Source organism: Semicossyphus pulcher, unplaced genomic scaffold, assembly GCF_022749685.1.
Source record: "Semicossyphus pulcher isolate SPU_LCO1_2020_fin unplaced genomic scaffold, fSemPul1.0.p SCAF_25, whole genome shotgun sequence".
In the NCBI taxonomy this organism is placed as follows: Eukaryota; Metazoa; Chordata; class Actinopteri; order Labriformes; family Labridae; genus Semicossyphus; species Semicossyphus pulcher.
Window position 1 is genome coordinate 4,655,462 of NW_027211699.1, and position 22,039 is coordinate 4,677,500.

The window sequence follows — 22,039 nt, forward strand, 5'->3', positions numbered from 1 at the left end:
GCACAAACAATCCAATATAAGCAGTGCAAGTGTCGCCACAAATTATTGCTTACTGGCTTTTCTTAACCCAAAAGGAATATAGAATTTGGTTCAGCGATCATTACTGGTAGAAAAACAGTCCATCATCCATGTCTTGAGTTCCAGCATGGCCTCTTCTCTTGAATTCATTACGCAGATGTGGCTGAACAATTCACTGATTTTATTTGGTGTTCCATAAGAGTGGAGAAGGCAAATTCTTCTTCCCAACGACATCCAACCTAAGTGCAGAAGCTGATCCGTCTTTAAGAAAGTTGATCTAGCTGAATGTGAGGTTTGAAATACTGACAGTGAAACCGTGGACGAACAGAATGTCGCTACAGCTTCAGGTATGTGATGTTAGGATGAAAAAATTTGCTCATTACTGTATGATATGCTGTAAGAAAATATCCTTCCTCTGTATTGCTTGTGAAATTAGGTAGTAAGCTGGGGTCTAAGTGCTCCTCAGACCTTGAGTGAACTGTGAACTATTACTACTACTACATGATCTCATTCGTGTAACTGCTGAACTGCCACATTGTTCGAATCAAGTTTGTTATTGCTGCAAACATTTTCAGAACTGAATTCTAAATTTATAATAAACAGAAGAAGTGCAAAAAAACGGACACATGACCAATATCATGCGTTTAGTCTTTGCAATGTGTCTAATATTAAAAAATAAAAATGTTGTGTGACAAATAAAGGATGTAAAAGTTGAATATCTGATGCTGCTCTGTCATGAGATTTCAGCCTTTGACACCTAAACAGATCAATGACTGTATATAAAGATGGAAGACGCATCTCCATCTGCTCTCATTGTACGAAAGTGAAGCCAAAATACCCCCCTGTGACGGCCGCTGCAATCTTGCAATGATGACATCATTGGAGCCACTTCCGCTAACCAAAACACACACTGAAATTACCTGGTGTATTTAACAGCAGAACAGTTTCTGAAGGTCTGAAGCAGACGTTCACAGGTATGTAAACTTCAGTGACTGTAGTGATTGTTTTAGTTACGTCACCTCTCGCCGTTCCTCCTCTACTCTGCTGATCCGGAACAGATCGGCTGCAGGAGCCAGATTTGTTAACAGAGCTGTCAATCATCCTTTTGACAGCATCAAATAACTAATTAAAACTAAACTTGTCAGAAAAATTAACACTTGGACGTAAATCAGCATGATAAGAACTAACTATAATGACAGAAACCATGTTTGAGAAAAATGTATTTGGCGTGTATTTTGATTTTATAGTTTGACTCATGTCCCATCTGTTAACATGGAGGAGGCGGGCTTTATGAGCTATACTGCAGCCAGTCAGCAGGGGGCGATAGAGAGGGTTTGGCTTCACTTTAATGGAGCTGTCATGTCGTCCATCTTTTTATACACTCCATGAACCAGACTAATAAGTCGTCATAACTAATCATACTTTTAAATTAAATTTGCATATGATCCGCATGACTCATGTCACATCGTTACTGCATTAAAAAAGGACCTCTCCCATACTTCAATACTTTCTTATTACAGTGATAGTGTCGCGCGGTGCTGCTGATTTATCAGAGAGCTTGAAAAGATTCGAGCTGTCCTGCATACTATAGTTTCACAGCCTGTGTCCAGTGTTAGCGTTGACTGTGCTCCTGAGAGTGTGTACATCCCTGAAGCAGACGTAAAGCGTGGATGGCCTCAAAAGTCAAATTCCGCACTCAAGGATGAGCGCGCCTGCAGAGTGGCAAAGCATTCAGAAAACTCAAAAAGGAACAGCTGAAACGAGTCATTTCAGTGAGGTGTGTGACATTATTTCCCTGCACTTTGCCAGCTTTTCCGAGACATCACGCTGCGACTGAAGTGTGAAGCTTTGAGTCACTTCATTCAGCGTGCACAGCCTCTGTCTTCTTCAGTCACGTCAGGCTGCTGTGCCGGACCTGTTTGCCTGAATCATGCTCCTCATCTATTGTAGCACTTCACTTGTCATCCACAGGAAACAGTTGTCTCTTTCCTAAGCAGCACATGTTGCTTCCTTTTTGTCTTTCATTGTGCCCACAGTGAAGGACACAGATGCCAGGGTTGATTGCTTTTAGAATGGCAGCAGTCTGACTGACAGCCGATCCAGTGCAGAGTGCTCTTCCCAAGGGACGCTGGCGGTGCTGCATCTCCCCCTCTGCTACCTTTTTTTGAGCTGAGACAACCTAGAGATACACAAGTGTTAGAATAGATCATCACCAAAACATTTCTTAGAGTTACAACAAAAAAAAAGTTAGTTTTGTAGGGGGTAAATGTTTAATATACCAAGAATAACCCTGTTAATAACCTGAGATTTTAAAGTTTTTTTCTGCTAATAAATTGAATAAACAAGTTATTAAAACACAGAAAGAATTGTGTGTTGAGCTTACTTCTTCACTGATGTCTGTGTGAGAACAAGGCAGCAACAGCATCCACTTTGAGGCTTTTTTCCATACATGCCCAGGGAGGTTCAATCTTCCCCGGACCACCTCTAAATCGATTCCCTTCTTGTCCCCTAGGACCTCCCTGTCACTCCAGATACCCCTCAAACACATCCAGCTCCGTGTCCGTGTCATAGGGGACAGAGGCCGGGTCTGACAGAACCCCGAGGTCCACCAGCGCCTGGTCCATGTCCTCGGGCAGAAATACTATCCCCACATTCAGGACGATGTACTCCATGAGGAACGCATAGTAGAGGATCAGGACGTTCACAAAGAACAGGCCCAAATAAAACATATATGGTAGCTCGTCCAACAGCGATTCTACCGAATCCAGCTGGGCATAAATTGGGTGTGTCATAGAAAACAAAGAAAGTCACGGTTGGGGTTCTTGCGTCTGTGCTGGGCCAGGATGTGGCGGAGTTGCTACAAATCAGTCTGGGGTGATAGGGGTGCTGGGGCGTCCATTTCGGTTCGTCCCGACCTGAAAACAGAGATTGCGAGCTACTTTATCCGTACAGTCCAGAAGAAAACGACAGTGATACAGGTGGAAGTAATGGCGTTACTTCCATATCTAATAATAACCGGCGGACAGTATCAAAATACCACGTTAGCTAGCTCGACGCATACTTGACATTGGTTCTTTGGGTTTGCGGAATTCACGCCATGCCAGCTGGCAAGGGCTAAAAACAGTAGCATACAATGCTAACGAAAACAAACAATTACTTTAACAAGAAAAACATCTAGAGTTTTTGTACATACGTCGGTACCGTGAGATACGAATCATTCACGGGTACACGTATCAACCGATGTGTTCTTCATCTAACTGTCCCTTCTAACATTTTCTCAACTGCATCAAAACAGTCCTGATGTCACAGCGACACTGGAATCCTCGGAATTTGATTGGCTCATCGTTTGAGAGGCTTGTTGTGATTGGTCTTTAAGTTGTCGATCATCATAATGTGCCCCTCGCGAGGACATGTCGCGTGGTTTAAGCGTCAACGCTTACATAGGAAGTGTCTTCTGTAGTTTTCCCAGAGTCGCTTTTGCGTGCAGTATCAAGCGTGAGGAGCAGGGGAAGAACTGCAATACCCAAACAAAACATCCACTAAACCTGTTATGTAATGACCCTTATCGCTATTAAAGAATATACAGTATATTGTGTAAATATAACTATAACGTTGGGATTGAGTGTAAAAAATGTCATTATATACTTTGAGCATAATAGATATATTATTGAATTCATTGTCAGCTTGTTATTACTGTTAGGTAAATTTTATATTCATGAATATAAATGGACAAAGTCACTCAAAACTTATTTGTTGTTTTTTTTTAATATGAATAAAAAAAAAATACAATAGAACTAATTATTAACTAAAAAGTTGACGAGCTTTTTAAAGAGTTTCTCATAAAAAATATCCTTATAATTTTTCACTTCTACATAAGTTTACATTTTCAAAATCCGTACATTTTATTTTATTTTATTTTAAATGTATTTATGTAAAGACATAGCTTCTTTGTTTTGGATACCATTATGTTGAGCACATGTCTGCACTGTTTGTACATTTCTATATTGTTCAATAAAGTTTTAGAAAAAAAAAGCCAATCACCTTCTGTTTGCTAAGTAGCTATCTGAACGGGAAAGTGGGTGTAATGGATAGATGCGGACCCTAACCTGTGCTGAATAACGCGCCCGGAATATCATCAAACCCCTCGAAACCTTAACCATGTTCGGCCGGTCACGGAGCTGGGTTGGAGGACAGGGGAAAACGAAAAACATACACTCCTTGGACCATTTGAAGTGAGTAGCTAGCATTAGATATGCTAACGGTAGCCTTTATGCTAACCGGTTGAGAACGACTGTCAGCTTATTTATTAGCTGAATTGTTAACAGCTAAGATGACATTAGCTAACGAATTGCAGCTGCCCAGATGCATATTAAGCTAACTAACCAATGTTTGATGCGTAATTTCTATGCTGCTTAATAAGCATGATAGGCACGTGAGCTAGCTTGTAAGAGCTGGGTTTAAAGTAAAAATATACCCCAACACAAATTTAACGTCGTGCTATACAAATGGTTCTGGCCTTAATCAGTATCTAACTGTCCGTTCAAATGAAATTAGAAGCATCAAGACATATAGGTTCTTTACTATTGTGTTTGGGGTTTTTTTGTTATTTAAGCTGATTAAACCTCTGCTATGGGAGCTATGCAGGGAGCACCAAAGTCCAAATACCAATCAGAATTGCCCTAATTTAAAGTTGTCATGTCACAACAGGTGCAGCTAATTAACCAAAGAGTGAGCGAGCTGTTAGTCACGCTCTGTCTGAGCACCCAATAGGATCCTGAGAAGAAGTCTAATTAGTTAAAATAAGTGAAAACACCTGTGTGTACAGTGGAGGGGTTTATTCATGTGTTTTTATATAGCACCATAGACCCTTAATTAGAGGGTACCTGTGTTGGCTTAAAACATTATTATACATCAAAAGTATTTAAAACACCCTACAAGTGGTTTAAATCAGGCCTGTGCAGCAATTTTTGCCTCAAGAAAGTCTGTATAACTATTGTATTAACATCTCCGCTTCAATTATGTTTCTCCATCAGGTATATGTACCATGTCCTGACCAAAAACACCACAGTGACAGACCACAACAGAAACCTTCTGGTGGAGACCATCCGCTCCATCACAGAGATCCTCATCTGGGGTGACCAGAATGACAGCTCTGTGTTTGAGTAAGTACCAAGTCCTTATGCTAATTCCCTCAACTGTAGATACATAGATGCAGATGTAAATCAAAGTGGCAGCTTTGTGTTTACTTGTATATAAATCTCTATTCATGAAGGCCCTGTATCTTATGGGTGCACACTCACATTCATGCTTTTCACCAAATACACTCTTGTTCTAATTGGCAAGCTTGGAAACCATTTTCTCCAATATAAAAACTAACATTAATGTATAATCTCACTTAATGAGGACTTCTACCCCCACGTTCTGAGCCACAATGCTGCTTTTGTCTTAGGCTGTGAACCCTCGAGACTCAACTAGGTTCCTGATTATTGTCCTGTTAAGTTGGCTCTGCACAAAGTTGTCCACATTTTGAAAACTTTTATCGGCTTTTGTCGAAGCATTTGACTTAAACCAACGAAACTCTAGTGCTGTGTTTTTTTAAATCTGAAGAAGCTTTGCAATTACTGCACATCATCACCTCTGTCGAACCATTTCATGACTTTAGCTTTTTTTATACGAAACAGGAAATGGCTTTGAAGAGCAGAGAAGCCACAGAGGATGTTGAAAGGGTACTCGGTGCTATCAGGAAACTCTTATAACATACACAGGCTTCAACAGTGACTCAGAACTTTCTATGCTAGTAGCTTTCTATTTGGTAGGCTTTAGAAATGATCAGGATGATCTCTATAAAAGTAATACCTCCAGTCACTATGGTGCAAAGTGCTCTTATTTTGTAGTTTTAGAAATTATGGTTGAATATTTATTGAACAATATAGATAGTGATAAAGACAGGAAAAAGGGGAAGATGCTGCAAATGACTCTTCTTTCTGATAAGGTCAAGAAGTCATGAACTGACTCCTGCATGTGCTTGTTTTTCTCACGTCTGCCCTTCAGCTTCTTCCTGGAGAAGAACATGTTTGCCTTCTTCCTGAACATCCTGCGCCAGAAGTCTGGACGCTACGTGTGCGTTCAGCTCCTCCAGACGCTCAACATACTGTTCGAGAACATCAGCCACGAGACTTCCCTTTGTGAGTTTTAACACTGGTTAGAAAAAGAAACACATACACATGATGTAATGCGTTGCAATAAAACAGCGCTGCAGAAAGAATACACATTGACGTTCTGTATTTTAGGAGGCTGCTGCTTTATTATGACTTTCTCTCCTCTATAATGCAGCCATAAAACTGATGGTTATTTGTATTATTTCTGTATGTCCTGATTTGTTTTATGTTGCTTGAAATATGTTACTCTAGATGAGTAATGAGCAGTGAAAGATGCCTTTAGTATTTGTTACTGGAGTGTTGTTTCAGATTGTACAGTGTGCAGATGTACAAGCTTTGTTAGATAAACAATGAGCGGCATGTTGCACTGCCTACCTTTGCTGAAATGTACATTGCATAGCAGCCTGCTGCATTTTGTGTTGTTGCTAGGCAACCAAAGAAAAGCAGATGATATCATGTCATTTATACTGTAGGCAGATATCTTTGAATAAAGTAATAAAATGTGTGTTTTAGTAAATAGTTGAGGTGTTAAAAAAGTGCTGCAGTGACGCTCTCCACTCTCTTCTACAATCTCTGGGCACATCTTCTCTTCTCAGACTATCTCTTGTCCAACAACCACGTCAACTCCATCATCGTCCACAAGTTCGACTTCTCGGACGAGGAGATCATGGCCTACTACATCTCCTTCCTCAAGACCCTGTCGCTCAAACTCAACAACCACACCGTGCACTTCTTCTACAACGAGGTGAGGCCAAAGGCTGATGGAGGAGATTAAGAGATGGAGGATGTTTCTGTCAGCAGCTTTTATCTGTCACTGTCAATGCCAGAGAAAGAGGGAGGGAGACGAGAGGATGAGAGTTGAGAGAGTGAGTGATGACGGGCCAGTAAAACCAGCTAGGCAGCCTGTTGCTTCGATGAAGGAGCTTTACTCCTCTTGATATTTTAAAGTGGAGGACAATCAGAGAGTCCCTCTTTGTAAAAAAAAACCCAAAATAATGTTATTTTTTACAGTTTGTTAGGCCATGTCCACACATACACGGGTATTTTTCAAAACGTAGCTTATTCTTACAAACACGGTTTTAGGTCACAGAAAATTGATCTTTTGTAAAACTGCGACCAGGATGAAGACTTTTAGAAACTCTGTTTCCACGGAGACGTGTAGACGAGGTAAACAGCGTTTTTGGCTCGTGACTTCAGGCTGTGCGCCGTTATTTCCTTTTGTGAGGCCATAAGACACAAATAAGGCGACATCCCTTGCAAAATGACGGACGGGACAAAAACAGTGATGAGGACCAGAGGCGTCGGATGCACTACTTCCGTCAATAGATTTTTTTTCAGACTTTTGATTGGCTGTGATTTTCTTCTTCTTCTTTGAATGACCGAGTTGTATCACCGCCTGTTGGTGTGGCTTTCTCATGACAGCGTATCTGTTGTGTTTTTGAGTTTTCCTTTGGTTGAGGATTTTTTATAACCGTGTTTGTGTGGACGGGATGTTTTTGGAAACGAAGGAGGGAAAAACTCTGGTTTGAAAAATACCCGTGTACGTGTAGACATGGTCTTACTTAGTTAAAAAATAACCAGGAGCTCATTTTTATTCATATATATGTGCAAGTCAGCCTTTGTTTGCACTTCTATCCACCAATCTTCAGCAGCGCACTTCAACTTGTCAACACACCAGCTTCCTTTAAAGATGTATTTACACAGCCAATAGAGTAGATGATTGACGTGCATAAGTGTGAACATTACTGTCATTTGAGGGAACATTTAGTTTTTTATATTCCTGTTAGAGAATGACCACAGTTTTCTGAACAAGATCTTGTATGTCAGACTTTTAAAAATGCCTGATCAGACAGAGCGTGTTGTAGTAGCTTGGGCGGCTTTTTTGTACTTGTTTTCAGTGAGACGGACGCTGTTTTTCCGCTCTGTGTGCCTCACATTTTTAAGGAAACGCTCTGAGCGCCTCAAGTTGAAAAAACAACGCAAAGCAGAAAAGCACCCGACGTCATTGTGAATGGAGAGGCGGGCCTGTGGGGGTGACGACATCAAGTGAAGGCTGTGATCTTTCCTCTTTCTGAGGGTCTCATGCACCCACACGGATCTCTGTTTCCCTGTGTTTTATGTATTTGGGAACAGCCTAACCCTCCTTCAAGTCGATCGATATAGCTAATCTATTGAACACAAATTTAAGTATATTAGCTTGCCAAAATAAATGGGAACAGTAACGGTTAGATTGACAGCTAATTTTTCGGTGGTTGCCTTAACAACAGAAAAAAAAGCCGCCCCAAACTGATCTGATCGGGCCCTTATTCTCTGTTTTAATTTCATCTTTCAGGCCGATGTTGATACTGTGTCTGTGTGTGTGTGTGCGTGTGTGAGGTAGCACATGATGTCATACTGAGCACCTGAATAATCACTGATGTTGTCGACGATGTTGAAAGCGTTACCCGTCATTCTTTCAGCAGTATCTTGTCCTTCCATTGGCCTGTGTGTGCTGGGGAAAGTTATTGGTGTACTGTTGATGGAAGCTTTGCCCCTGACGCCAAAACCAGACCCAGTGTGTAGATCTGAGGGTGTTCATGTGTGTGGTTAAATAACCTGTTACACATTTATTTTATTAATTTTGTTATTCATTAAAAAAAAGTTGCATTTCTGGATGTTTAAACAGCTCAGATGATGTTTAATCAGTCTTCAGAATGCAGGAGAGCCTTACACAGCCTGTGTTTTATAATTCATCTCCCACTTCATTTCTTATGATTAATTTATAATACCTTGTCTTATAGATTAATGTCCTCCAGAGGGTGCTATTGGACAGCTAATACCTCCTCTGTTCCTGTCAAATCTACACAAGTTCCATTTAATAGACCAGAGGACCAAGGGTTTGGGTTTGGCGTCAGGGTCAGGTTTCTTCATTCGCTGTGACCTCCGCCGGCCCTTTTTAAAGGTGATTGGTTGGAGGTCCCAGCGGCTGAGGAAGGTTCGGGAACAGGATCAGGCACTGGCACAGAGAGAGAGGACTGCGAGATGCAGAGCAGCCAGTTTTACTACGAGCATTATGCTGTTATTTTCAGACATGTTGACCATCTGAAGTAGTTTAAGATTGTTAGGATCTTGTTAGTCCCTCACACTCATTTATTCTTTCAATATAGAGTCTTTATTGACTTGATTAGTCGGTCCATATGGTTTTATTGTGTACTGAATGTGTCTTTATATCATGTAGTCGCTCTGTAACGACCCAGACGATTTGTTTTGTATTTGCCCGGGGCTGTATTTCTGTTAAAACACAACCCAGACTTACATTGTAGCATTTATAGAACATTTTCTCGGCTAGATAGACAAACTAATGACCTTCTTACTCATTACATCTTAGAAACTCTGGGCAGTAGCTCATTTTTATGTCTCCACTAGCTTCTCTCTCTCTCTCTCTCTGTGGTCGTTTGTGGCCCGAGCAATGCAGTGCCTCGCTCACCGGCGCCCCCCTCCCCTCCCCCTCTCTGTCTCCCACACACAGCACACTAATGACTTTGCCCTGTACACCGAGGCCATTAAGTTTTTCAACCATCCCGAAAGCATGGTCCGCATCGCAGTCCGCACCATCACACTCAACGTCTACAAAGGTGAGTGCCGATAACACGCATGTGCACACGCTAACCAAACCTGCTCATACTCAAACACACACACACACACACGCGTAGTGACGGGATGCTGGGACTGCCTACCGCCTTTCTCTTGCTTTTGCCCTCTCCGCGCTGCTGCTTCTGGTGCATGCACATGACTGACAGGTAACGCTGCAGCAAACATAGAAACATTAACTGTTTAATTTCCTTCTACTGTAAGTGATCAACCAAGGAATGAAATGTCTCTTTAATGTCACACAAAAGTACCTGCTGATTAAATAAATCACCTTACTATTCGCACCATCCCGGTGCTAGTCAAAGAACTACATGGCTACTACTACATTAGATGTCCCGGACAGTAGGTCAACAACACAGAGCAGATTTGCAGTAAATATTGGCTCACAGCTCGACACATTCACGGAAATGTGTAGAAACACTTAAAGCTCAACGTCTATACACCGCACATGGAGCTGTGCCAGTAACCCAGAGAGACAGCAGCTGTTTGCGTCTTCGCTGCTGCGCAAACAAGCCACTTTGGGAATGTAGAGGATGAATACTGATTCAACTTTTTGATCACTATTTCTGTTCTATACATTCGTCATTACCTCAGTTATATCTACTACGGAAGCCCTAAGCGGACATGCGTCCATACATTTTATTTACTCCGTTTTCCCGCGATAACGAGTAATTTCCGGTCGTTTTCTGGAGATCTCGTCTTATTTATCTGGTTATCTCTTATTTATCTCCAGAGCTGCAAAAGCACAGAACAAAAACCAGAACTCGGCTTAACTTACCTCATTAGTGTGGGCTAATGGCAGCATCTGTAATATCACAGTGACCAGCCTGTTGCTTTGTATTATAGATCGCCGGATGTAATCCCGTTATCACGAGAAAACCAGCTTTGTTATCTCGAGATAAAAAAGTCGAAACACTCTGGAAAACAACCAGATGACTATCGCGGAGTTAATATAATGTATGCATGCATGTCCACTTAGGGCTTCCGTACTCTACTGCCACTTGATTTGATTCATTTGTTTTGTTGCAACAAGCCAACTCTGATGTGGACCGTGTGTAATCATAAGGATAATCAGCCAGCGTCAGTACATTATTTAGTAGAACGATAACAGGGAGTTAATAGTGCACAACACTTCACCCAGAGATCACGTTATTTCAGATGTTTACAAATCACAGCAGTAACCTACGGAAGCCCTGAGCGGACATGTATCCATACATTTTATCTACTCAGTTTTCCTGTGATAGCGAGTAACTTCTGGTTGTTTTCTTGAATTATTTATTTATTTTTGATTCACTTGCACCACCGCAACTTATAATCATAACTCGTGTCCCCAGAGTTGCAAAACAAACATAGAAAACAGCTTGTTATCAGAATCACGGGAAAACTGACTTAATATAACGCATGTCCACTAAGGGCTTCCGTAGTAACCCATTTATTGTCTTATAATTCACTTGAACCATCAACTGTAACTGAAACAGCCGCTTACAGGGATAATTTACCTGTACTTTGTGGGTGGGCAACACCACATGTAGAAATGTATTCTGTCATGCTCTTATTTACTAACAGCAAAGCTATTTAACAAGTCGTCTCTATAATGCAAAGTCTTTTAAATGCCAAAAATCTACTGTGCGTTAGCATTGGAGATTTTTTCAAACAAAAGTCCAGAGTGTGCAGGAGCAGCACAGTAAGTAGGATCTCTCCTGTGTCGCCCTCTGCACTGTCGCTGCTTCTTCTTCCTGCCGTCTCCCAGAGCTGGTCGGTACAGGGTGCCGGTTGTGCATTTACCGGGTTTGGCTTTTCTCTACATCTCATGCTTCTCAGTGACATTGCCTCAACATACTGCAACATTTAAACTACCGCGTCCTGTCTGTCTCTGCAAATGTTTGTCTAGTCATGCATGTACACTTTGTGCAATAAAACTTCAGTGAGTTGATTGTTTAATTCCCAGCAGTGAGGTTGTTACACTAAGAACAACTTGAGTCATATATCAGTCCCTCCAGGGTTTTGCAGGCTGTATCTGCGATCGTTGCGGCCTAAAATGCCTGAGTTTTTAAAAGTTGCAATGCAAGTTGCGATGTTTTATGTGTGTAACTGTAAGCTCCAAACGCTCCAATGAAGCCATCACTTCTGGTCAATTTTCCTGTCAAAATGTAACTAAAGGACATTACCATGGAAACTAATTTTGCACTGTGCCACCTATTATACCTGTTAGCTGCTCTACTTGTAATCTCGGGTGCTACACTTCTATAAAACCACTGATAAGAGATGGTGATTAGGAAGAAGGAAGTGAACGGCTTAAAGTTTTCTACATGGAGAAATGATCACAAGAAGACATCGAGTGTTGGATCTGTTATTGTGGACTCCTTGTTTAGACTCTTATTAAAGTCCCTGCAGTTTGAGGCCGGATCAGGTAGCTCATGAAAGAGAGTCACAGTAAGAGATACTCTTCGACATTGCAGACCTATGAAGATCCATATTTGGTGGTGTACACGTCAACGCCCCTGATGGAAATAGGTTGATTGGCCAAAACTGCAAGGTTGTGAAAAGTTGCGGGGATTAGCTGCATTTGCTTGAAATAGCTGAATCGCAACTTCCTGGAGGGACTGATGTATGTAGTAACCTAAAGGTGTGGGGAATGTGTCTTAGCAGGGCTGGTCACGGGCTGTGCTATATTAAGAATTCCGTTAAAGAGGGAAGCATGAACTCAACGTGGCACCTCTGTGTCCTGTTGTGCAGGCTGAGACACGGCTGCAATGCTTATAGTAATTGCATTGTGACATTAAGTGAAAGCCTTTCTTGTAATAAGCCGTGACTTGCAGTGTCACAACACTGAAAACGAGGCCAGTGTGCTGCAATGCAAATCGTCATGAAGTTGAACATGTCGCTGTTTGATGCTTTCTGATTCCTTGTTCATGCACTGCAACAAATGACAACCTGGGAAAGGAATTTAACCTCCACCGTGACTTAATGAGCCAGCATGTAGATGTTTTAGTCATGCTTAGTTTCCATGGTAACGTAAAGCAGCTTGCCTTAGTCTAAAGTTTAAATCTGTTGACCAGCTCCTTTGCCAGATGTGCCATTGTTTGCAGTCGATTTGTAAAGATACCTGCGGGGTCCTTCCCAGCCTCCACCCCTCCACAGCCGCCCCCTTACTCACATTAACCCTGTGTCTGTTTCCCCCCCCCCCCCCTCTCCCTCCTCCTCCTCCTCTTCAACAACCACTCCTCCTCTTCCTCTCCTTGTCTCTCTCCTCCTCTCCCTCCTCCCTCTGCGCGCCCCATCTGCCTAACTCCAGTTTCATGTAAGTTGGTTCCATTCATTCAGTCTTTATTGTAGGGCTGGGTATCTTACGTATACTTACAAGTTGTGCAGACACAAGCCTATAAACACTAAAGGTGGGACTTGTCTTATGCGGATTTTAAAGCCTCAAATTTGTCATTAAAAGTTAGTTTTTTTTAATTATATGTCAGTAGTTGATACCCAGCCCTATTGTTCTAAATGGTGTATTTGTTTGAATGTACAGGTATGAATATCTTTGCAATTCTTGTTGTGGTCCATTCTGTTCCCCCTCCTACATACATGCAGAATAACCTGCATGCCTCTTTTAAGTTTTCTTTCTTGGGTTTAATTATTCCACAGACTTAATTTGAGCTGAGCCACGCGTGCTGGTTGTTATTCTGGTGATGGGTTTGTCAGCTTTTCTCCTTCTCTTTTCTAGTTCTGAATTCATCCACTAAGCTGGAATGACGCTGACTCTGTAGTGGGAGCTTTTTATTGGTTTTCTGCTTTTATGTAAATAATTAATTTGATTTATCCGCTCGTTCGTTACTTACCTCAGTTTGACCTGTGTGGATTAGTCAGTTAAGCTTTTATTGATGAAGCAGACGTGTCCCAAAATGCATCTCCGATAATGCATGTGATCATAAAGTACTCCACTGATTTAGCGCTAACATTGACATAAAAACATAGCCATTATCTTCTAAATTACTCGTACTCCTCTACCTTGTAATACCTTGCTCCAACATTACCCACAATGCAACTCAAGCACTGACAGTTTGGTCAGAGATTTGGGTGCGTTATGTTAGAAGCAGCTAATTTAGATGAGCTGCAGAGGAACTCCAAATTTGTATCATTGTCAACTTGAAGTCTGCACAGACTCTACAAAAACGGACTCAAGTGACATCACTTAAGGCGAGCAACAAAATGCTATTTGAAACTATTTGAGGTATGCAATAATTCTCACTAAGACTTACACCAGTCAGCCATAACAAAATCACCACTGACAGGTCGAGTGAATTACATTCAGCATCTCGTTACAATGGCTCCTGTCAGTGGGTGGTGATATGTTAGACAGCAAGTGAACATTTTGTTCTCAAAGTTGACGTGTTGGAAGCAGAAAAAAGGGCAAACTAAGAATGTGAGCGACTTTGACAAGGCCCGAACTGTGATGGCTAGATCACTGGGTCAGAGCATCTCCAAGTCTGCCGCTCTTGTGGGGTGCTCCCGGTCTGCAGTGGTCAGTTCCTGCCAAAAGTGGTCCAAGGAAGGAAAACCAGTGATCCAGCAACAGGGCCATGGGCGGCCATGGCTCGTTGATGCACCTGGTGGGCGAAGGCTGGCCCGACAGAAGAGCTACTGAAGCTCAAATTGCTGAAAAAGCATCACAGTTTGTAGAGTATGGGGCTGTGTAGACCGGTCAGGGTGCCCTTGCTGACCCCTGTCCACCGCTGAAAGCGCCTATAATTGAGCATCAGAACTGGACCACGAGGCAATGGTAGAATGCGGCCTGGTCTTGGGCAATGTTCTGCTGGGAAACCTTGGGTCCTGCCATTCATGTGGACGTTACTTTGACTCGTACCACCTACCTAAACACTGTTGCAGACCAAGTTCACCCCTTCATGGAAACAGTATTCCCTAATGGCCTCTTTCAGCAGGATAACGCGCCCGGCCACACTGCAAACATGGTTCAGGAATGGTTCAAGGAACACGATAAAGAGTTCAGGGTTTTGACTTGGCCTCCAAATTCCCCAGATCTCAATCCAATGGAGCATCTGTGGGATGTGCTGCACAAACAAGTCCGATCCATGGAGGCCCCACCTCGGAACTTACAGGATTTAAAGGATCTGCTGCTAACATCTTAGATACCTCAGCACACCTTCAGAGGTCTAGTGGAGTCCATGCCTCGACGGGTCAGGGCTGTTTTGGCAGCAGAAGGGGGTCCTACATAAAATTAAGCAGGTGGTCATAATGTTATGGCTGATTGGTGTACATCAGTGTGTTTCCTTTTAACCCTTATCTTAATCTTTCTTTACTTGGAGTTCAAAGGCAGAATTTAGCTCAGACCTCGCTCTTGTCTAAAGATAACTCCTCCTTCAGGGAGTGTGAGCGCAGGCTCAGGTAACAGGTTTAGATTTACCATTTTAGAAATAGAAAATTGGTTAGAAAGAAGCAGGATCTTTTTGTTCTAATGACAGCACGAGTATCCCCCATCACACTGTTGTTCAAATTGACACTGAACTGGCTTCTAACTCCCACTCCAGTAGTATTCCCTCGATGTTGTAATAACAGTGCAATGACTGACCTATTCATGTTCTTAATTTGACTTAACGTGGTTGGTTAATTTTGCTTACTTTAAACGGCTTTTGTTGTTCTTTTGAAATCATGTCTAACTGTCACATTTTGGTACCTGGCTGGGATCACAGAGTGTGTGTCAATATGAGTGTGTGTGTTGGCAGCCGTGATAACCACACTAATCCACATCTTGATCCCGACTCTCCAGTGGACAACCAGCACATGCTGCACTACATCCGAGATAAGACAGCCGTGCCGTATTTCAGCAACTTGGTGTGGTTCATCGGCAGCCATGTCATCGAACTGGACAAGTGTGTGCAGACAGACGAAGAGTGAGTGCTGCCTCCACCCTCTTTCTGTGTTTCCCAGTGTAATTCTCACTGCGACCACTAGGGGGCGAGCCTGCCTTTAGGCTACTGCTCATGAGATGATACTGTTTTTCCAGTCAAAGGAATGATTGATATTTTACATGGTGATTTTTCTGTTGTCCATCTTCAAAGCACATCTCAGCCTTTCTCCCTTCCTCCTGCCCCAGACATAAGAACAGAGGGAAGCTGAGTGACCTGGTCGCTGAGCACCTCGACCACCTCCACTACCTGAACGACATCCTCACCATCAACTGTGAATTCCTTAACGACGTTTTGACCGACCACCTCCTCAACCGCCTCTTCCTGCCGCTCTACGTCTACTCTTTGGTCAGTCCAGAGATGGTATGTTTGCCACATCTGCATGTCGAAGTAGGGAGATCTTATGTTGTTTAAAAGCTGCTTCCTGCTTTTAAGTCTAGCACATATTCACCTGCGGTTTTCCACGTGTGCTTACAACTTGCATCTCTGACAGCAATTTACAAATTCCTGGAAGTAGCGCTGTATTTTTAAAATGTTTTTCCTACCTTTGAGGGACCCGCTGGTCTAAGTACATTTAATAATAGTTGAGCTTTTTAAATCAAAGGAAAGCAAACTCAAAATCTGCCTTCTACCACCTTCAAAAAACATTTGCATCACTCCCTGACTCCGTGGCAGAGACTCCCATACATGCCTTCATTACCACCTGCCTGGACTACTGCAGTGGAGTCCAGGATACCCAGCAAATCCCTGGCAACCTGACACCTCCCCCGCCCTCATCCACCTTAACTGGCTCCCGGTTAGGTCCCACACCTCCTGTAAAATCCTCCTTCTCACCTACAAATCCCTCCATGCCCTGGCTGTGGGACCTCCTCCATCCCAATACCTGCTGCCCGCCTGCTGCCTGCCTGCTGCCCGCCTGCTGCCCGCCCTATTAAGATCTGCAACGCAGCAACTATTCACTCATTTAAACAACTGCTCAAAACCTTCCCTTTGGAGCTATATAAACCTAAGTTAATACTATTATTAACATGGCTGATGCGTCATCATAAAACACACAAGTTCTTCTTCTTAAAGCTTCTTAATTTAAATAGTGTTAAAATTGCAGCCTGATCTTTGATGATGCATTTAAATGCTGAATTGAAAGTCTGACATCAGAGCTTCGCACATTTAAACCACATTAATGTTGTAAAAACTTGACAGTTTTATTAAAGGATGCATGTCATGCTTTGGAGAATGACTAAAAGCACTAATGGAAGCAGATACAGGGTGTTTTGTTTAAGCGTGCAAAACCGCTGGTATTGCCATTTTAAACTACTGAATGATTGTCACACCGTTTAATTATTCCATCTCTCTGCTTTGTCTGTTTCTTTAGTCTGAAGACCGAAAGATCAACCCTCAGGTGTCCCTCTACCTGCTGTCTCAAGTAAGCATCCAGCCGTCATCGAGCAACATGTACAGCTCCGGGAAAAAAATTAAGAGACCACTGCAACAAAAAGTTTTTCTCTGGTTCTATTTATAGGTTTGTGTTTGTGTAAAATGAACTTTTGTTTTATTGTAAACAACATTTCTCGCTACTTCCAAATCAAATGTTCTCATTTAGGCCTTTTATTTGCAGAAAATGACGACTGGCTAAGAGAACCAAAAAATGCAAAAAAGATGTTTTCAGACATCGAATAATGCAAAGAAAACAAGTTAAAGTTCATTTTTAAACAACAGAATATGAACGTTTTAACATAGTAAAGTCAGAAATCAATATTTGGTGTATTGTTTCAACACTTTATTTATGTATGTACGATGCAAAGAGGTTACAACAAACAGTAATGCAATTACATGAATTACACCCCCCAGTAATAATAACATAAATACATTCAAACATTTGTGATAAATACAAATATATATATGTTAAACAATGGTTGGTGGAATAACCTGGTTTTAATGACAGTGTTCATGTGTCTCGGCATGCTCCCCACCGGTCTGTCACAGCGCTGCTGGGTTACGTTAGGCCGCCGAACGCTTGTGACCCCTCCGTCTTCCTCTTGATCACAGTCAGGAGGTTTTGAGGAGGTGCTGCGTTAAGGAACATTTCGATTGGTCTCTTAATTTTTTCCGGAGCTGTATATTTATAACCACATAAATGTCAGTCTGCAAATCATACTGCTTATTTATCACATAGATGAATCGTAAAGGGAATGTAATGTAAGGAAATGTATGTTCCAATTCTAAAACTATGGCGCACATAACACACCATGCATACTGAAGTCTGTGATATCAGAGGAGCCAAACGAAGCTCAACCCGTCCACTTGTACAGAGCTGTAATGTTTCGGTCGAGTTATCGTCTTTATCATGTGTTTTTTTTTTTTTCAAGTTTCACTTTCAATAAATGATTTTTGTTTTTAAAGGGATTTGTCACTCTGCTTCACTCTCCTAATTCTCTATATCTGCATGTTTTCAGGTGTTTCTGATCATCCACTATCAGCCAATGGTCAACGCCCTGGCCGATGTTATCCTCAATGGAGACCTGTCTGTCTTCACCCCGCAGACAGAAATGCACAGCACGCACAAGAACACGGTAACAACACACACACACACACACACACACACACACACACGCAGCACCCACAGAACCATGAAAGGTGTGCAATACTCACACACACAAAAACAGCGACACTACCAACCGCTTGGGTACTTACACACACATACACATAAGCACACAGGCGCTGTTCCAGATGTGGTGGTTATGAGATTGCGGGGTCATGGTTTTCTTCATGATTCACCCACATCAAGCCGGCAGTATGCAAATAACCTACATTGTTTTTCTTTTTAATTCTTTTCAAACACTCTCTTCCTCATTTTCATCTCATTCTTGGATTGACTCTCTCTGTATGTTATTTCCCCTTTGTCTCTTTATTGTCTCCCCCTTTTCTTCCCCACCTGATTCCCCTCACCTCTCATTTTCTCTCTGTGCCGTTTTCATCTTCCGATTCAGTCTGTCCTTCCCCATTTCTTAACTATTTGACCATCTGTGTACACAGCCAGGTGGGTGTGCTGAGGTAGTGAGCGTTTCTGAGAACCCCTGTGGTTATTCTCTGTGCCGTGTGGGTGCGTACAAGTGTTTGCGTGCGCTAGACTTGAGGCTGTTGTAAGAAGAGGCCTACCTTTTCAGTGAATGTGAGTTAAGGTGTGATGTCTTAACAATGTCGGTCTACCACAACATGAGGCAGCCAGAGCCAGACTTGTACCTGCAAGCTATTCATTCAGCCGTGTTTTTGTCTGTCTCTGCATTTTGCAGACATTATTAAAGGATTTTAAGGAGGAAGGAAGGTTTGTAAAGAGATTAGAGCAGCAAGTGTAGTGTGTATTTAGTGTAGGAGGACTGAAACTTCTGAAAGTGGTAGAAAAACAGACTTGAGTTGGTTCCCTATCTTGAGGTGTTCTTACTCATTTTCTGTTTTAGTTTTTTTATTCTTTTGGTTTGCCAGTTAATCTCTATCAACAGGGGCTTGGATTTTAGGGATGGCAAGTGTTCTAGTTTCCGTTTTTACCGCCCTTGTAAGCAAAGTAATATTGACCAATCACGTATCAGCAGACTGCGGCGTATGCATGAAAAACAGCCCGTGTGGACAATTAAAGCAGGCGGAACGTAACGATTTAGCTTCTTATTAATCTCTATAAACAAACACCTGCATGCTGACAGCTAACAATCTGCTCTAGATCAAAAAATTCAACCTCAGACATATTCCTTTTGACGCTGTGTCACGAAAGCCGTTTAGCGTTCAGATTTCCCGACTCCCTCGAATGCATCATTAATGATCGCTCCGACCTCCGTTCAACAAACGAGCATTTTTAAAGTAGTTTTCTCAGACCTGACAAAGCTTCATTTTGACTTTTTATTAATCTGCATCATGATGTTGAAGTTTCGGCAAACGTAAGACCCGTTAATTAAAGTAAAACACAGTTTCTTTTTGTGTAAGCAATGCAGCACGCGCATTCGCTTATCGCTAACCGCTATCTAAACTGGATACACCGGACATGTTCACCGGTGTCCCTAGAGGCTATTGGTTTGCCACTGAAAAGAAAAGACACTATTTCTTAACATTTAACTGGCATTCATGTGTGTGTCCTAGTTTTATCTGTCTGCATGTTTAAAGGCACTAAAGACACCTGTGTTTTTCATGCGTTTTCCCATAACCATTTCTGCCCATGTATAAGAGCTAATACATTATACACGAGTATTGTTTCACATGCATGCTAGATTTGTTTCCGTCACATTAGATAGAACAGCTGCTGTGTTATTGTCTGATTTATTGCACATGAAACGCAGACTGACGAGGCATAGGATCGGTTTCTGCGCAGGTGGTCACATCACACTTCCTGTTTGTCTGTGATGTGGCAGGAAAGAGGTCACATGATGGAACAGTCACAGAGCTCACCTAACCTAAATCTCTTTCCTGGAAGAGTCTGTTTTTTTTTCTTCCACACGTGTTTACTTGCAAGTGCACCAGTTAGGTACCTAAAGTCAAACATTTGCATGCCTGTACAGAGGTGTGATTTGTTCTAAAGCAGAAGCAGGAGTATGTATGACCTGCAAATGGCACCCCATCATGATGTGGTAGTTGCTGTGCGTTTGTGCAGGAGTTTGTGTGTGTGTGTGCGTGTGTGTGGGTTGGCCTTTTACCCTCCCTGAGCTCTATTAATTTCTCAGCATAGGCTAGGAGTGTGAGCGGTTTACCAGAACATAGTCAGCTAACAGGTGCGACACACACACACTCACACACACACTGATACTGGTCTGTGGTTTCTGTCTGAGAGCATGCTCAGAGTGTTTTTAGCAGGTTCTACCTTATAAACCTTCGAGCTCCGTGTTCCCGTGTGATTCAGAAAGATGATGATAAAGATATCAGTGTTTTTAAAGTGTGTCCCTCTACAGGAAGGATTCAAATACTTTTATAATTCTGTGGAAGTGATTAGAGAAGCATGCAGCTTTGTTTTGCTTGAGGATAATAATAATGATTATGTATTCAGTTTTATCAGTAGAATGGGGAGTTCTAATTATTGTCATTGTGACTGCTCATTTTTACTGTAAGCCAGTGTTTACATCTCTGCTCAGCAGCGTATCTTCCACCAGCCGCTTCCTGTGTGTGTATCTGAGTTTTGGTTTGAGATCTTTTAGGAGTGGGTTTCTCGTAGTTCAAGCTCGGCGTCATAGAAGTGGCCTCAAAACCATTGTTCGACCGTCTTTGCACGTGTGTGTAGATGTGTGTGTGAATGTATCCGCTGGTCAATTTTTTCTCTCTGCTCTGATGAAGTTTATCAGGAGGGGGAAGTGGCTTGTGTGTCTTTACGGACTCTGATCAAACCGATAGTGCAGCGAGGATTTACTGTAAAGCTCTCTGTCTGTGTGCAAATGGGAGAAAATATAGGTTATGCAAGCATTTTTTTGAGTATGCATGCTTTTTGGTGTCTTCTTTTATATGCACCTCGTCTACCAGTGAAGGTTAAAGCTATATTGCTGCCCTGAAACATCAAAGTTGGTTTCTCGTGTGTTTTGAACCATTGTTTATTCAGCATATAGCAAAAAGGGTGGCACCACTATAGGCATGAAAAACCAGGTAGCAAAAGAATCAGCTCGTAATACCAAACTTTCATGATAACCAGAAAGGAGTCCGGCCGAATGAAGAGTTGATACAACAACTACTCTGTGATTTCACTTCCTGGCACGTCTTCTTGTTTCCACCCGTCTTTTATTAGTCTCTTTCTCCCCCACCAGGCCAGCGCAGGAGGTGTGCGTCGCTTCACCAAGCCCCCCGAGTCTCTGGAGCGCTCCCTGGAGCTGTCCCGCCACCGTGGCCGCAAGAGAACTCAAAAGAGGCCGAACTACAAGAACCTTGGCGAGGAGGAGGATGACGAGAGGGGTGGGGGAGGGGGAGGCGGCGGCGGTGGCGGAGTAGGAGGAGAGGAGGGCTGGGATGATGACGGCAGAGGAGGAGAGAGGGAGAAGGGAAAAGGTACAGAGGGAGTAGGAGGAGGAGGAGGTGGGAGTTCTAAGGGAAGCAGAGCGAGTGGGGAGACGGCGGAAGGTGAGTGTGTGTCTCGTTGGACACAGCAGTACAGGACTGTTTTTGAGTGTTTCTTTACTCCCATCAATCAGACACAGTCTGCCATGATGCTCCCTGGTTACTAAGCAACCACCGCAGCAGCAGCCCTCATCTCAAAACATCAAAGAGAGAGACCAAGTTCAAAAAAGAACTTTTACTATTAATGTGCGTCTTTTTTGAATGACTGTTAATGTCCATGCATTTACAGTTTATTGCAAA

At 42.5% G+C, this 22,039-nt stretch overlaps 2 protein-coding genes across 3 annotated transcripts in view; one reads left to right on the forward strand and one right to left on the reverse strand.

Annotated features, from left to right (window-relative positions):
* Nucleotides 1-1,253: 1,253 nt before the first annotated feature.
* On the reverse strand, nt 1,254-3,289 carry dexi (Dexi homolog (mouse)). The gene is made up of 3 exons (XM_069676312.1): nt 3,212-3,289; nt 2,402-2,933; nt 1,254-2,197 (listed from the first exon to the last, which is right to left on the reverse strand). Exon 2 carries the CDS (start codon nt 2,808-2,810, stop codon nt 2,541-2,543), a length of 270 nt encoding a protein of 89 aa, XP_069532413.1. The 5' UTR covers nt 2,811-2,933; nt 3,212-3,289; the 3' UTR covers nt 1,254-2,197; nt 2,402-2,540.
* A 793-nt stretch (nt 3,290-4,082) lies between these two features.
* The window catches only part of clec16a (C-type lectin domain containing 16A), a 49,044-nt gene continuing 31,087 nt past the window's right edge, over nt 4,083-22,039 (forward strand). For both annotated transcript variants that reach the window (XM_069676105.1, XM_069676104.1), the window contains exons 1-10: nt 4,083-4,250; nt 5,052-5,180; nt 6,070-6,203; nt 6,773-6,921; nt 9,685-9,790; nt 15,586-15,709; nt 15,913-16,087; nt 17,097-17,147; nt 18,178-18,294; nt 21,493-21,802. In XM_069676105.1, the coding sequence (XP_069532206.1) occupies nt 4,177-4,250; nt 5,052-5,180; nt 6,070-6,203; nt 6,773-6,921; nt 9,685-9,790; nt 15,586-15,709; nt 15,913-16,087; nt 17,097-17,147; nt 18,178-18,294; nt 21,493-21,802 (1,369 nt within the window). In that variant the 5' untranslated portion in view covers nt 4,083-4,176. The remainder of the gene's footprint in view (nt 4,251-5,051; nt 5,181-6,069; nt 6,204-6,772; nt 6,922-9,684; nt 9,791-15,585; nt 15,710-15,912; nt 16,088-17,096; nt 17,148-18,177; nt 18,295-21,492; nt 21,803-22,039) is intronic.